General features: G+C 35.3%; 2 protein-coding genes across 2 annotated transcripts; one reads left to right on the forward strand and one right to left on the reverse strand.

The window, feature by feature from the left end:
* LOC109211781 (ATP-dependent DNA helicase 2 subunit KU80) lies at positions 1-5915 on the forward strand. Its single transcript, XM_019375355.1, has 12 exons — positions 1-171; positions 372-464; positions 574-625; positions 1199-1330; positions 1815-2218; positions 3035-3321; positions 3443-3638; positions 3739-3945; positions 4567-4734; positions 4838-5167; positions 5268-5398; positions 5493-5915. The coding sequence occupies exons 1-12, from the start codon at positions 157-159 to the stop codon at positions 5611-5613; spliced, it is 2136 nt and encodes a 711-aa protein (XP_019230900.1). The 5' UTR covers positions 1-156; the 3' UTR covers positions 5614-5915.
* Positions 5916-7173: 1258 nt separating this feature from the next.
* Positions 7174-12273, reverse strand: LOC109211780 (peptidyl-prolyl cis-trans isomerase FKBP43). Its single transcript, XM_019375354.1, has 11 exons — positions 12140-12273; positions 11913-11986; positions 10958-11330; positions 10162-10432; positions 9379-9537; positions 8982-9221; positions 8097-8376; positions 7897-7984; positions 7773-7814; positions 7626-7674; positions 7174-7442 (listed from the first exon to the last, which is right to left on the reverse strand). The coding sequence occupies exons 1-11, from the start codon at positions 12150-12152 to the stop codon at positions 7358-7360; spliced, it is 1674 nt and encodes a 557-aa protein (XP_019230899.1). The 5' UTR covers positions 12153-12273; the 3' UTR covers positions 7174-7357.
* Between the last annotated feature and the right edge of the window lie 1729 nt (positions 12274-14002).

The following is a 14002-nucleotide window of genomic DNA, read 5'->3' on the forward strand; positions in this document are numbered from 1 at the left end:
GATACTAGTAGAACTTAGTGAAAATTCCGCTACAAGTTTTGAGAAACTGCGATGTATTCAACCAGGGCGCGGGAATAAGAACTAAACAGCCCTATGAGCACTTCCTCTACTTTCCAAAATTACTCATAAACAATTTCCCTTTTGCTCCTCTTCAAGATGGCCCGTAATAAGGTAGTAATTTTCAGTCTTTAATCTTCTTCTTCCTTCGTTATTTTTTCATACCCTCTATTTATTTCATCAATTTTTGCTTTACTTCCTTTTTATTCTTGAAAAATAGATTAAATTTTTAGATACTTATTACTACATACTAAAAATTATTTCTGGGGTTTGGCACTGAGTGTTCTTTTTTTTTTTTTTTTTTTGGGGAACAGGAAGCGGTAGTATTAGTGATAGATGTGGGTCCTTCTATGCACTCAGTTTTACCTGAGATTGAAAAAGTTTGCTCATTGTTGATACAGAAGAAGGTAGTGTGTTTTCACCTTTGACTTTCTTCTTGTTTCAATTTTTGTTAAACTGTTAATTTTCTACATATCCGGTAAAAAAGTCACATTTTGTGCTTTGTTGTGTATGTAGCTGATTTTCAGCAGATATGATGAAGTGGGGTTTGTCTTATTTGGAACTGCAGGTAAGTCGTTTGCATAGTGGCTGCTGGTGCATTGGACATGAATTAATATTTCATTGTGGAAAATGTTATTTTATCAGGAAATCATTATTACTAGAGTATTTTCTTGAATACAAGGGTCAGTAAGAAGTAAAATCCTATACGGTGAAGAATAGAGTATAAGGATAATGTTTTGGTGATATTTTTGTGAAGTTTGATAGCAATGTCTAAGTCATAGTTGAAACAAGTGATATAATCTAAGAGTTGGATATTTGTAAAAGTAAGATGACTTCTGCCCATAAGCGACAGAAGTCATTTTTGGCCTTTTGGTGGAAAATACTTTCCACATTTCAAGATAATGAACATATTTTATCAAGGAAACCATTTTCAATTATGACGAACACGCTTTGTGTAGTTTTCTTTTCCTGTTGTTCTTGATTTCTTATTAGAGGAGCATGGGTTGTTGGACTGACTTGTCTATATCATGTTTGTATGATTACCCGTTTTTTTCTAGAATTTGTTGCGGTAAAACTTCTGTTTCTTAGCATTGCTGTTGGAAGTGTCATCAGATGACCTATATATGTATTTTTTTCCTAGATACCAAGAACGAATTGACAGAGGAAGTAGGCGGGTACGAACACGTGACAGTTCTGCGGAATATCAAAGTTGTAGATGAAGATCTTGTTGATGCTCTACAAAACCTTCCACGAGGAAGTGTTCCCGGAGATTGTATCCTCTATAAGTACTGAATTGTGATATAGCTTGGACTAGTAAAGTTGTTAATCATGCAATATGTTTTCGAGTCGTTGTCTCTCTTTTCTCAACATACTGTTTCCTCTATGTTGATTCATCTGCTTCACACTATTATGATTGACATAAAATGCATGCTCATACACACAGCTATGTTAGTGTCGTTGGTAACTGAAATCAGGTTTCAAAAGAAAGCATTATTAATTAATATCTGTTAGATAATAATTGAGTTCTCCACAAATAGAGCAGTCCATATAAGTTATAATAGCTATTCATTCCATAGAGTGCCTATTCGGCTGTGGAACTTAATGTTTCTGCGCTGGTTAGTTCTGTTGTCGCCTATTCACTGGCATTTTTGACACTATGGGCTTGTGGCATGTGATTTCATACTGGTAATCTAACTGTTATTTTTATGCGCTCATGATGATCTTTGAGTTGTTGATTCCTTAACTATATTTAATAGTTCTTGATGCGATTGTTGTCGGAATGGACATGTTGATTAAAAAGTTTGGACAAACCAACAAGGGGAAGAAACGTCTTTGCCTTATTACAAATGCTATTTCTCCCATCAAAGATCCATTTGAAGGAACAAAAGGAGATCAAGTAAACACCATTGCTACACAGATGGCAGCACAAGGCATGAAGATGGACTGCGTAATTGTTAGAATGAAACAAGATTTGGAAACGAATAGGAGAGTTATGAAAGAAAATGATGTTCTATTATCAGTATTCTCGAATAAATCTTCCTCAAAAGTAGTACATGTGGAAACTCCAACTTCTTTGTTAGGTGCACTTAGAACTCGTAATATATCACCAGTCACGATATACAGAGGTGATTTTGAAGTAAGCTCACAATTGAAGATCAAGGTGAGAATTGAGAAACTTATGCTGATTTACTCATTCTTTTACCAATGTAGTTTCTTTACCTTTTTCTTCTGACAAAAAAAAACTTTTTTCTTCTTTGATTTCCCCCTATTTACTGAGTTTTTTCCGAGTTAGACAGACCAAACTGTCTGTGTCTCTGCAATGTGACTCAGAATTGTGTGTTTTACCTTTTTGGTATTTCCATTATCAAACCTTCTAGCTATTACTTCGAGAAGGAAATGAAATTCTAGTCAAATGTCTGAAATGTCCATTGAACTGAGGTTGTGATTTTTCTTGATTTGTTTGAAGAAAGGAAGAATTTCTCTACATCTGGTTTGAAAGATAACAAAGGCCTTCATTCCTAATAAATCTTGACTGATTGTCTTTGCATTACCTCTTTATGACTTTTCTCCCAGGAGTCTGTCATATATAGTGTCAATAAAACTATCCTCCCAGAATGTCAATTTTTAAAGAATCAGCACATTTGTTGTGATAATCAGATTTGGTAATTTACTCTCATCTGGAAGCTGTTTTCACTTTTTAAAGAATCAGCACATTTTTTGTGATAATCAGGTCGGATAATATACTCTCATCTGGAAGCTGTTTTATCTGATGACCATCTATGGAGGTTGTAAGGATTTTATAGGAGTCTAGGAAAAGAGTAGGATAGTAACTTTGGAATTGTACACCTAATATATATCCCTTTTGATCCCTATCTGCTAATTTTATGCGCACCTCTCTTTTTCCTTTTCCTTAATATTCTGTTTTCGAGATAGTTTGGCGGGAGGTTTAGTCTCTAATAAATGTTTTTCTTACTAGGTATGGGTTTACAAGAAAACATCTGAAGAGAAGTTTCCCACTCTAAAAAAGTACTCTGAGAAGGCTCCTCCCACAGACAAATTTGCCACTCATGAAATCAAGGTTGATTATGAATATAAAAGCATAGAAGACCCTAACAAAGTTGTGCCACCAGAACAAAGGATTAAAGGTTTTCGGTATGGACCTCAAGTAGTTCCTATATCCTCTGCTGAGTTGGAGGCTGTAAAGTTCAAACCTGAGAAAAGTGTGAAGCTTCTAGGATTCACGGAAGCTTCAAATATAATGCGGTATATTTTGGCTTCTTGAGTACTATATACACAGTTTGTTCTGGTTAACATTTGATTTTTAGGGAATTTCTTGTGTCGTTTATCTCTCCAATCTTCTCACAATGATAATCCATGTACTCAGGCATTACTACCTGAAAGATGTAAATATCTTCATAGCCGAACCTGGCAACAAAAAGGCCATCCTTGCACTTTCTGCTTTGGCAAGGGCAATGAAGGAAATGAACAAAGTAGCAATTGTCCGATGTGTATGGAGGCAAGGACAGGGTAATGTTGTTGTTGGGGTCCTAACACCAAGTGTCTCTGACGAGGATAATACTGTATGGTTTAAATTCTCACTTTTTGATTGTTCTGGTCACTTGTTTTTGTGGATATTCCATTCTTAGATTGTTGACATTCTCATGATCATTGCTTTGGCAGCCTGATTCATTTTACTTCAATATTCTTCCCTTTGCCGAGGATGTTAGGGAGTTCCAGTTTCCTTCTTTCAGAAATCTGCCTTCGTCAATGCAGCCAAATGAAAAGCAACAAGAGGCAGCAGATAAATTGGTTCAGATGTTGGATCTTGCACCACCTGGAAAACAGGAAATTTTGCCACCTGACTTTACACCTAATCCTGTTTTGGAGGTATGTTGTCACGCTGGTTGCAGGATATCATTGTAATATTTAAGTTTGAAACTACCCGTTCACTTAGGTCACTGATTGAGAGCATCATCTACATTTTTTTTGTGAAGAGTTGCCTGAATATAGAAATATTATTGTTAAAATATGTTCTTGCCAGTTGGTCACAGTCATTGTAGCAATTAGCAAACTGATGCATTAACATTTCATACTTTCTTTTCTCGCTGAATTTGGTTAAAAGTAAATAGGTAGAATGCTCGTTCATGTTAGTGAGTTATAATTGTCTTTTAGTTGGTATTGACAACCTTTTCGCTGCTTAGGTGGATAACTTGATTTGATTAATCACTTCCATAATTCATTCTCAAAAAAATTAATCACTTCCATAACTCCATGTTATAAGGTTCTAGGTGGTACTTCATATTAAATATATGTGCATAACAGGACGCTGGTGATTTAAATCCCTGGAGAATCGGGTCTTAAGAATATAAATGGTGCTGCTTGTCAGTGAACTCTCGCTTTCCTAATGTGAAATAAGAAAAATCATAACTTAAGAATTCTGATTGTGCTCTATAACCAACCGCCTTTTGCGCTGAATTTCTAAACAACTATGATTCTGCAAATATCCAGCGTTACTACCGCTATCTTGACTTGAAGTCAAAGCACCCGGATGCAGCTGTTCCTCCACTTGATGAAACCCTCAGAAAGATAACAGAACCTGATGTTGAACTTCTTTCTCAAAACAAGTCCATCATAGAGGAATTCCGTAGGTCCTTTGAACTAAAAGAGAATCCAAAGGTAACTTTCAATATTCATCCTTTATTCAAATTAGACATTCTAGAATAGTCCAGCGATGGAGGTTTTTAAGTCTTATCAACTTTTATATATCATTAACGTGCAGCTGAAAAAATCAACTAGAAGAATTATGAAAGAGAGACCTTCAGGATCAGACGGGGAAGGAGAAGAGTTCGACAAAGATGCTGATGCCAAGGCTATTGACTCCATAGGATACTCATCCAAAGACAAAGTTGAGAAAATTGGAGACATAAATCCTGTTAAAGACTTTGAGGAGATGATGTCTCGAAGAGATAATCCAGGATGGATTAGTAAGGCCATTCAGGATATGAAAAATAAGACCTTTGATCTTGTAGAGAATTCTTGTGAAGGGGATACATATGATAAAGCATTGGAATGTTTAGTGGCTCTACGCAGAGGTTGCATCCTTGAGCAAGTATGTTTCTGTCTTCTCTTTTTGTCGCTAGTTAAATATCGATCATCTGTGCTAAGAGCCCATTTTAACTAACGAAGCAACACTAATTTAACTTGTTTAGGAACCAAAGCAGTTCAATGATTTCCTGTGCCACCTGTATATATTCTGCCAAGAAAAAGACCTGAGAAGTTTTTGTCAATTTCTTGCATCTCATGGAATGACCTTGATAACCAAGACGGAAGCTCCAGACAGGTCTTGTCATACTTCTAATTTCTTTAATATATTGAACTACTGACGTTGCTCTGGCTCCATGTTTACTTCTTTCTTGTTGTGCTGGATTTATCAGTGAAATTCCAGAACACGAGGCCAGAAGCTTTATGGTCAAGCCTGAACCGGACTCGCAAAATTTGAAATCAGAGGCTAAAGTAGAGGATGATATTATGAGTATATTCCTGGGAGGAAAATAGAAAAGAAAACCTAGAGATGCATATCGTGGCAATTAGCATTTTCAGCAAGAAATGACACTTCGTAAAAAAGATTTTCTACTTATTTTGTGCAATGGGGAAGGGAGGTTTAGGATAAGGGAAAGGAGAGAGATGATGAATCTTAGACCTTGATGAGCTTTATTTTATTATTCCATGCTCAAGTTTGTTCTTTGAGATTTTATTATCTCTCTCCATTGGCTGAGGCTTTTCTAACAAGGAGCCATGTTAACATGTAATTTACCATGGTTAAATGATTGAAGTCCATATGCAAGACACATGTCATATATCTATTGGCTTGGTGTAAACATCCGGTGCGGGTAAATTTTTACCGTCTATTCAATCCTAATGCATAAATTATTATCTAGGAATTGTCTGATTCAAGACATTTTTTCTTGTAAATACTCTTAAAACTATACATTGCTAAAGCATATATTCTTATCTCACGTTCTAACCTTTATAAAAGTTGTACCAGAATAGGGATACGTCTAATTTCCATGACTAAATTCCACAAATGGAACTAAAACATTCAAGTAGTTATACATAAATTATACTGTATTAGTTATCCAAGATCTTAGACCGGAATCAAAACTTCATGCAAATCACACGAATATTATACGGAGATCAAATTTCTTATACTTCTAACGACACTATCAATATAATTGAAATGATTCTTTCAGCTAAGAAAGCTCACTAAAAACAACCCAAATTACATATCAGATAATTTCCATTAGAGAATCAAGAACACAACCAGTAGGGGTATTCATGAAAACCCGAAAAATCGAACCAAACCGATCAAACAAACCGATACTTTTTGGTTTAGTTTGGTTTTGGTTTTGGTTTTGAACCGATCAAATTTGATTCGATTTTGGTTTTAATCAAAAAAATAACCGAAAAAAACCAAACCAAACCGACTATAGGAGTAGCCATTTATATATATATATATATTTATACGAAATTTTCAAAATTTTTATGATGAACGTTAATCGTTTGCACTTTTAGTACAAATTTTTACCTTTATATTCTACTTTGATTGGCAGTTTTTTTTTGTTAAGTGTAAAAATCCATTTCGTGTTTAAAAAAATATATTTTTAATTGAGCCCTTAAATTATTCATCACTATTTGATTCAATTATCATCAATATATTTTAGTAAATAATAGATTTCTCAAAGGGCAATTGATTTGATAGTGTTACGTCGAAAATGTTGTCGCCGGAATATGTGTTTGGTAGTGTATATCTTATATTTAAGAAAAACCCGACAAATAACCAAAAAAAACCGAAAAACCAATAAAACCCGACACAAATCGAATCGAGAAAAAACCGACTTAATTGGTTTGGTTTGGTTCTAATATTTGAAAAAACGACTTACTTAGTTTGGTTTCTTTTTAGGGAAAAACCGATCCAAACCGAACCATGAACACCCTAACAACCAGGTATGCACCACCTGCAAAGAAGGTGGAGAGGCTGGCTTGTCCCATTTTTCTTGTCTCACACGCTCAAAAATATTACTACCCAAATGCATGGAAAGTTTTGCCTTTGAGTAGTAGCTTTTCCTCAACAAATCGGTCCTGGTAATGAAGAAAGTGGTTGTAATTTCTGTCGCTAATTCTTTGTCTAGACCCTGCCTCAGCACCAACTTCCACAGAGAGTTCACGTGACAAAATTTCAAGAAACGATAAGTTCCTATAGATGATCTTTCATCCACGAATGAATAATGCTAAGCTGGAGTTATCGACGGACTCCAATTAATTCAATATCATACACCAACCACGAGTTTGGTGGGATATTCTCCTCAGCTCCCTGATTACCGTAGCTGCAAGAACAAAAATAGCAAGAGTTATTCAAAACCAGAAAAGGAAATTACATGTGTGAGTGTGTACACTCAGTAGCGGAACCAAGATTTTGGAAGGAGGAACTTCCAAAAAAAATGAGGGGGAAGCAGGGAGAGGGATTTGTTTTCAAAAAGATATCTTCAGAAGCTGAATGTGCAGCATACCCCATTGATGGCGGGACTGTGAGCCTTCTTTTATCACCCACACGCATGCCTGTTATGGAAACATAATATAAGGATTAGTAGCTGCAGATGCGAAGGAAAGAATTAAATAAGAAATGAGATATCAGATCTACTCATCACTGTCTTTACCGTCAAGACCAAGGTTCCATCCCTCTATGATGTCTTTGTCGCCTTCAAACAATAAAAAGGAAAAGCAGAGTTTAATAAAGGTTCACGAAAACAAAGTAGATTCTTCTATGGGTCCTGTGAGTACCTAGCCGAAACTTATATGGAGATTTTCCAATATTTGAGTAAAAAATTTGTCCATTCTCCTTTAGCTTGCCAGTGTAATAAACTTTGATCTGCGCAACAGTTCATGCAACAGGCAATGTTGAGATTGTATTTTTTCTGAGGCAAGGCTGCTTAATGTAACATTAATAGTTTGAAATAACTATAAATTCTCAAGTAATTTACCTTCTTTCCTGGAGCAGCCAATTTTCCATCGGGTTCACCCGTTGCAAGCTCTTCAATGGTCAACCCGTTAGATAAAGTCCTTATTACAGTAGACTTGACCTTCAGACTCTTGTCCTCAACATCCACGGATTGTCTATTCATTTCATTCTCTTGCAGAACCGGAAGATCAATGTTAACCATACAGTCCTCCTGAGCCTTCGTCTTCTTTTTCTTCTTCTTTTTAATTTTCTTATCCAATTGGTGCCCATCAGCTACGGAGTCAGATTTTCCATCAATGCTTCTGCGTGCATGAAATGGTCAAATGTTATAACCAAAAATAGACCCTAAAAACAAATTCTAGGAGGCTTTAGCATTCAACCTTGAATAGGGAATCAGGGAGAAAGGAAACTGCATGATGTCAGAGTATGTTTATCAGAATTGGCATAATGATATACTGCATCCGTTTCAATTTAGATGACATACTTTCCTTATTAGTCCGTTCCAAAAAGAATGACACATTTTTATATTTAGAAATAATTTAACATTAAACTTTTCATTATATCACTTTACCCTTAATGAGAAGCTTTTATAGCCACACAAATATCATAGTCTCACTAAGCTTTTGCCCCTTAAGCTTTTAGCACTACATGTTATCCAAAATTTCTTTTTTTTTCCTTAAACTTTGTGCCTAGTCAAACTACGTCATCTAAATTGAAACGGAGGGAGTAATATTAATATTTACTAGTTCAAAGAAGATTCAGGTCTTTCCAACCTATTTCCTCTCAACAAAAAAGATCTTTGATAACGGTAGGGTGCCTTATTCAGGGCTTCAGACAGTAGGCAGGATCAGGATTCAGCGGAGTTTTGGAGAAAACAACACTGCTAATTAACTATTAAAAAACTCACTTATTGATTGTCAGTTTTTGATCTTCTTCATCTAATGCAAATGCAAATGGATCCTCATCCTGCTGACCAGCTTTTAGTGGATCTTGTTTCAGTTTACCCTCTTTAAGAGTGATATCAGCTGTTGTATCATGGCTTTCAACAGATTTGGCTTCCACAGAATGTTTTCTTTTCTTTGACTTTGGACCACGTTTAGAATCCTCCTCTGCTGGAGGCTCTAGAGTATCAAATTTGCCATCTTTCCTGCCAGAGTACGTAGCTTGAAAAAAAATTAGAAGGGTAATGAGGTGTATGAATAACCTACTGAAAAAATAACTTGATTAGTGCATAGGTGGTCGATAAATCAGTGATGCACAGCACGAAACAAACATTTACATTATTAAATAAATCAACATCTTACGTATTAATCACTGCCGTCCCAGAGTCAACCAGCTTTGTGTTATCCTCTTTGTTGTCCTTCCCATCACTGCTAGTATCTGCTTCAAGAAGTTTACGACCATTGCCCTCAGGCTGTTTCCTCTTCTTGCTCGATTTAATGCTATTTTCATGTCTGTGCTCACTAAGAGGAGCAAAATAAGCAGGGAGAAAGTTAGAAACTTTGCTAGAGGCGAGCAATGAAACAGCGTTCCTTGGAATGGACAGAATAAAGGAAAAGAACATTCCACATGTATGCATGCCCATAAGGCAGAGAGGATAACATGCACTTATTAAGGAATAGCTTCTATTCATTTTTCCTTTTCCAGATTACTCGAGAACGAACCTGCCAGATGCTAGTCATCTTAATACTTAGCATACTCTGGCAAACAATCATGAACTGGCAACAAGTCCACATGCCACAATGGATATAAGAAAAGAACAATTAAACAAAATTCTTCAAGCTAACTCCCAACTCCCAAGATATGTGGCTCAAAGCTAGAGATAATATGAAACGATTCGATGTAGGATTTCCTTTGGTAGAGTTGAGTACCTTGTATGGATCAAGGAACAACTATACGTTGAAAACTTTCAGCAGATATTGTGGAGTTCATGGGAAAATGTAGATTAGACAAAAAGTGATTTTTGAGGGAAAAGCTCCTATCATACTCGATCCCCTTATTTTCTTATAAATCTTATAATGTACCACGTCAAGCCAAAAAAGGTTACTGCAGTCAGAGAAATCAGTAGTTGCTTAAGTGTGACTTACTTTGCCTTTTCATGTTCCACCGTGCCACCATTTTCTGTCCTATGAGGAGCCTCGGCACTTAGCATGTCATTCTTTTGATTATCTTCTGATGTTTTAGCCTTCACATCAGCTTTCTTCTTAAGTGCAGATAAGAGACAATTGTCTTCATCTGTGTCCTGCAAGATATCCTCATCTTCGGACTCACTTACTTGGTACTTCTTCCTAAGCCTTTTATGGTTGCTATTGTGTTTGTGAAGCTTATTGTCTGACAAGTTCTCATCGTCTACTTGAACTGGAAACACCAAAAAAATTATTAGAAGAATAGAAATTCGGAATGAATAATGATAATAGACTAGCCCCAAGGGTGTGGCTCAGCAGCCGATGAAGGAGGCCAGGGTCCGAATCCTAGCAGACAGGAAAAAAGCTAGGTGTTTTTTTTTTCTATCTATCTAACCCTTTGTGGACTAGGTGTTTTTTTTTTCTATCTATCTAACCCTTTGTGGACATATTACCTGATACCTGTACTAGTGGGAAGATGCGGGTACCTAGCGTACATTATCGGGGGAAAAATACCGAAAAGAGAAACTCAGACACCAGCAGGTCATTTGTATCAAAAAATTACACTTCGAGGAAGAGAGTGGATTAGCAATCTTCCCTACAATCCCTCTTTTGTTTGTTTAAGAGAGATCCCACTGGACTATCATATCCCACACCCAAGGAGATAAGCAGTTCCAAAGGGTAGGGGCAGAACTCATTCAAATTTAAGGAACAATTGATAGCTTCAATCTTGCATGTTCGCATGTGAGCTAAAAGATACCTCCGCTGCTTGAAGCATGTGAAGGTGGGGATATTTCTGGTTCACCATCATTGATAAAGCTATCATCATACTCGTCCTCATCAGTCCCGTGGCAGGATTCCCCTGTTTCTGTATCTACAATATCCTCCCCAAACGACTCAGTATCACTGTTTACATTTGCTCGTCCACTGTTACCCACATAGTAACCAGTCAGATAAACAGTTCTTGGACCAAGAACAGAAAAAACCACATCATCTGCCTCCTCGAACTCTAAATCCAAATGGCACGACTCTGTCTTGTTAGGTAACAAAGCACAGAGGAAAACAGGACTCTTGTTCCCCACATTACACTGTACCAAACTTTTAGTTTCAACATTGCCAATTCCCAATGTTGCCTGAAATGCCACAACACACAGAACAAGGAGCTAAAAGTGGTCAATCTCCTGGTTATCCTCAACAAAAAATAAATATGCATGATAAATGGAATCCCAGTTTGACCCAAAAGAAAACCTAATCTTTGCTTTTGAGCTTCTTGTAAACTTTTTCCCTTCGTCTAATCTTTTTGCTTTGTTATGTGAAGTCGAAACAACTCACTCCATTTTCATTTTATATAACAGTACACGACTCGACATAAAGCACAATTAGTAATCAATTTGACCAATATATTATATTCGTGATACTTGAAGAAAGTATTAAAGTAGTGTTTGAAAAATTAGTTTGATGTGGAAAATATTACATCAAAGTTCAAGCTGTATGGAAATTAAAACAATTTGGGACATCCCAAAATGGAGAGACTAACATATAAATCGGGACAAGGAGTACATAAAATTAAGATTAAAGTAGTTTAAAATACAAAGCCGGTATTGATTTTCAACTCACTTTACTCAAAATTCAGAAATTTAGAGACCAACTTCAAATTTAGCTATAAGTCTATAACATTGGGAATCTGAGATTTAATTAATTTATATATAAATCACCTGAGAAATTCGGAGCCTTCCTCTCGCATTGTCAAAATAATGAGTGACTGGCTTTCCAGGTTTCACTTCAATTCCTATTAAAAAACAAAACAAAAAAAATTGCCGTACATACTATTTATGGATTCAAATGGGGTAGCAAGCGTGTAAATACAACATGTTAAGGCTCTAATGTTAAACGCAGTAATGAATGATAAAATAGCAGTAGAAAACAGTTGAGAAAATTTTACCCCAAAATGCCATTGTTTCAGCTTCGCGGTGGTAGAACCCTAGGCGGAGAGGAGTGAAGGGCGATCCTTGTTTCTTCTCAAACCCTAAGCTATTTATACGTCGAGTCGGCGGGAGCTGTTTCTTCGCTTTCCTTAGCGCGCTCGCCCTTTTAATATTCTTTTTTCTTTCACCGTCCTTTTAATATTCTGATCATATTTATTTCTGAGTTTAAATTCTACCTGTAAAAAATATTTATTGAAACATGTCATCTTTGAAAAATTCGTATATGACAAATATTATAATTAAAAAAATATAGTAGATAGCTTACATGTTTTAAGGTGATAGATAGCTATTGCTCACTCCGACCCATTTTTAATGGACACGTGAAGTACGATGGTCAAACTATTTAATTTTAGTATGAATTTAGACATAAAAATTTCTAATTGTTTAAAATAAATTTTATATATTTTAAAAATATATAATAATTAACAATTTAATATATTTAAAAAAGACACATAATCACGATGAAAGGAAAAAAAAATTGATGCTAAAAGTAGTAACTATAAATTGGAACAAATGGAGAAATAATTATTGGTATAGCCTAAATAAGTATTTTGTGTTCATTTCCTATTTAATGTTTTAAAGATATATGTACCAAAAAGATGTTAATTGTCTATTTTAATCAAATACTTGAATAAAAGTTCCCAACCAAAATATTTATCTTCTTTCTTAAATTTCATTACAACAAATGCATAAGAACTTCTTATATGTAATTGTAATTCTTTTCTAGTAATTACATTTCAAGATTTTTAGTAACAGATATACCTCATGTTTAAACTAAACTCTTAACAATCTAGCAAAATGAAAATTTTATTCAAGCTAATATTTTTGTAGAATTTTCATAATTAAGAGGATGTAACTATTTGATTTGAAAATATAAAGGATGTATTTGCAAGTGAGTCAGATTATTAGGGTATTTAGCGCAAATCTATATTTACTTAAAAGGAAGAAAGTCAGGCTTGAGATTTTGCCAATTGTCGTGTGCATAAAATGCCATATAAAAACTTTAGGACAGATTAGTTAATTTAGGTAAAATTAGTTTCTCTTTTTAAATTTTTAATTTGAAAACAATTAAATAGGTATATATTTTTAAAAGAAACAATAATTTCTACACTTTATATCTACCGTTTTTAAGGAACACAGTAATTTTTAAGGAACGCAACGCCTATTTGCCCTAAAAATATCAATCCTACAGATTCGGTTCTTCAATCCCATGATATCTCGGTACGATTTCAACTCCTCACCCACGAACTCTTTCTCCATATACATGATTTCACAGTTTTGTCAAATCAGTTTTCTATATTTACAGTATATAGTTCTACTCCTTCTTACTCGTGTGCATATCAAACAACAATTCTGGACTACGCGAGGTGATTGGTATGATTTATATTTCATGAACAGTCTTCCAATTTTTGTAACGGATAATAAAATACAGCGCTCTTTATTATTTTTGTTGAGATTGTATTTCTATAACAGATAATTTATGTGAAGTTTGTCGACGGCGTATGTGATATAAAAAATATCAAATTGTCATAATCTATATGTGTATGGGGTCGAATTTGATCGATCACGTCCTTAAGTCAGCACGACCGAATGTACGTAAGTCCAGCTAGAGGGGCGACCTATGAATGACAAGAAGGACGACTTCGTGACCATGTCGGTCATTCCATAGCATGTACTTTATTTTTGGTCTTTTAATATCAAGTAAGGATCCTCTATTATATAAAGAGGGATCCAAACCTTGTAAAGGGGATTCATTTTTTCTGGAAATACATGATCTCTCTCTCTTCTCTCTCTTTCTTCTCTCTCTAACATTATCTCTC

The sequence above is a fragment of the Nicotiana attenuata genome, unplaced genomic scaffold (genome assembly GCF_001879085.1).
Source record: "Nicotiana attenuata strain UT unplaced genomic scaffold, NIATTr2, whole genome shotgun sequence".
Classification (NCBI taxonomy): domain Eukaryota; kingdom Viridiplantae; phylum Streptophyta; class Magnoliopsida; order Solanales; family Solanaceae; genus Nicotiana; species Nicotiana attenuata.

Excerpts from the sequence above, each read along its gene's own strand:
- LOC109211781 (XM_019375355.1), top strand. Across the intron at positions 626-1,198 it reads TGTCTTATTTGGAACTGCAG|ATACCAAGAACGAATTGACA; the intron begins GTAAGTCGTTTG and ends TTTTTTTCCTAG. Across the intron at positions 3,322-3,442 it reads GAAGCTTCAAATATAATGCG|GCATTACTACCTGAAAGATG; the intron begins GTATATTTTGGC and ends CCATGTACTCAG.
- LOC109211780 (XM_019375354.1), bottom strand. Across the intron at positions 7,675-7,772 it reads ATGGAACCTTGGTCTTGACG|GCATGCGTGTGGGTGATAAA; the intron begins GTAAAGACAGTG and ends TTTCCATAACAG. Across the intron at positions 7,443-7,625 it reads ACAGTCCCGCCATCAATGGG|CTACGGTAATCAGGGAGCTG; the intron begins GTATGCTGCACA and ends TTGTTCTTGCAG.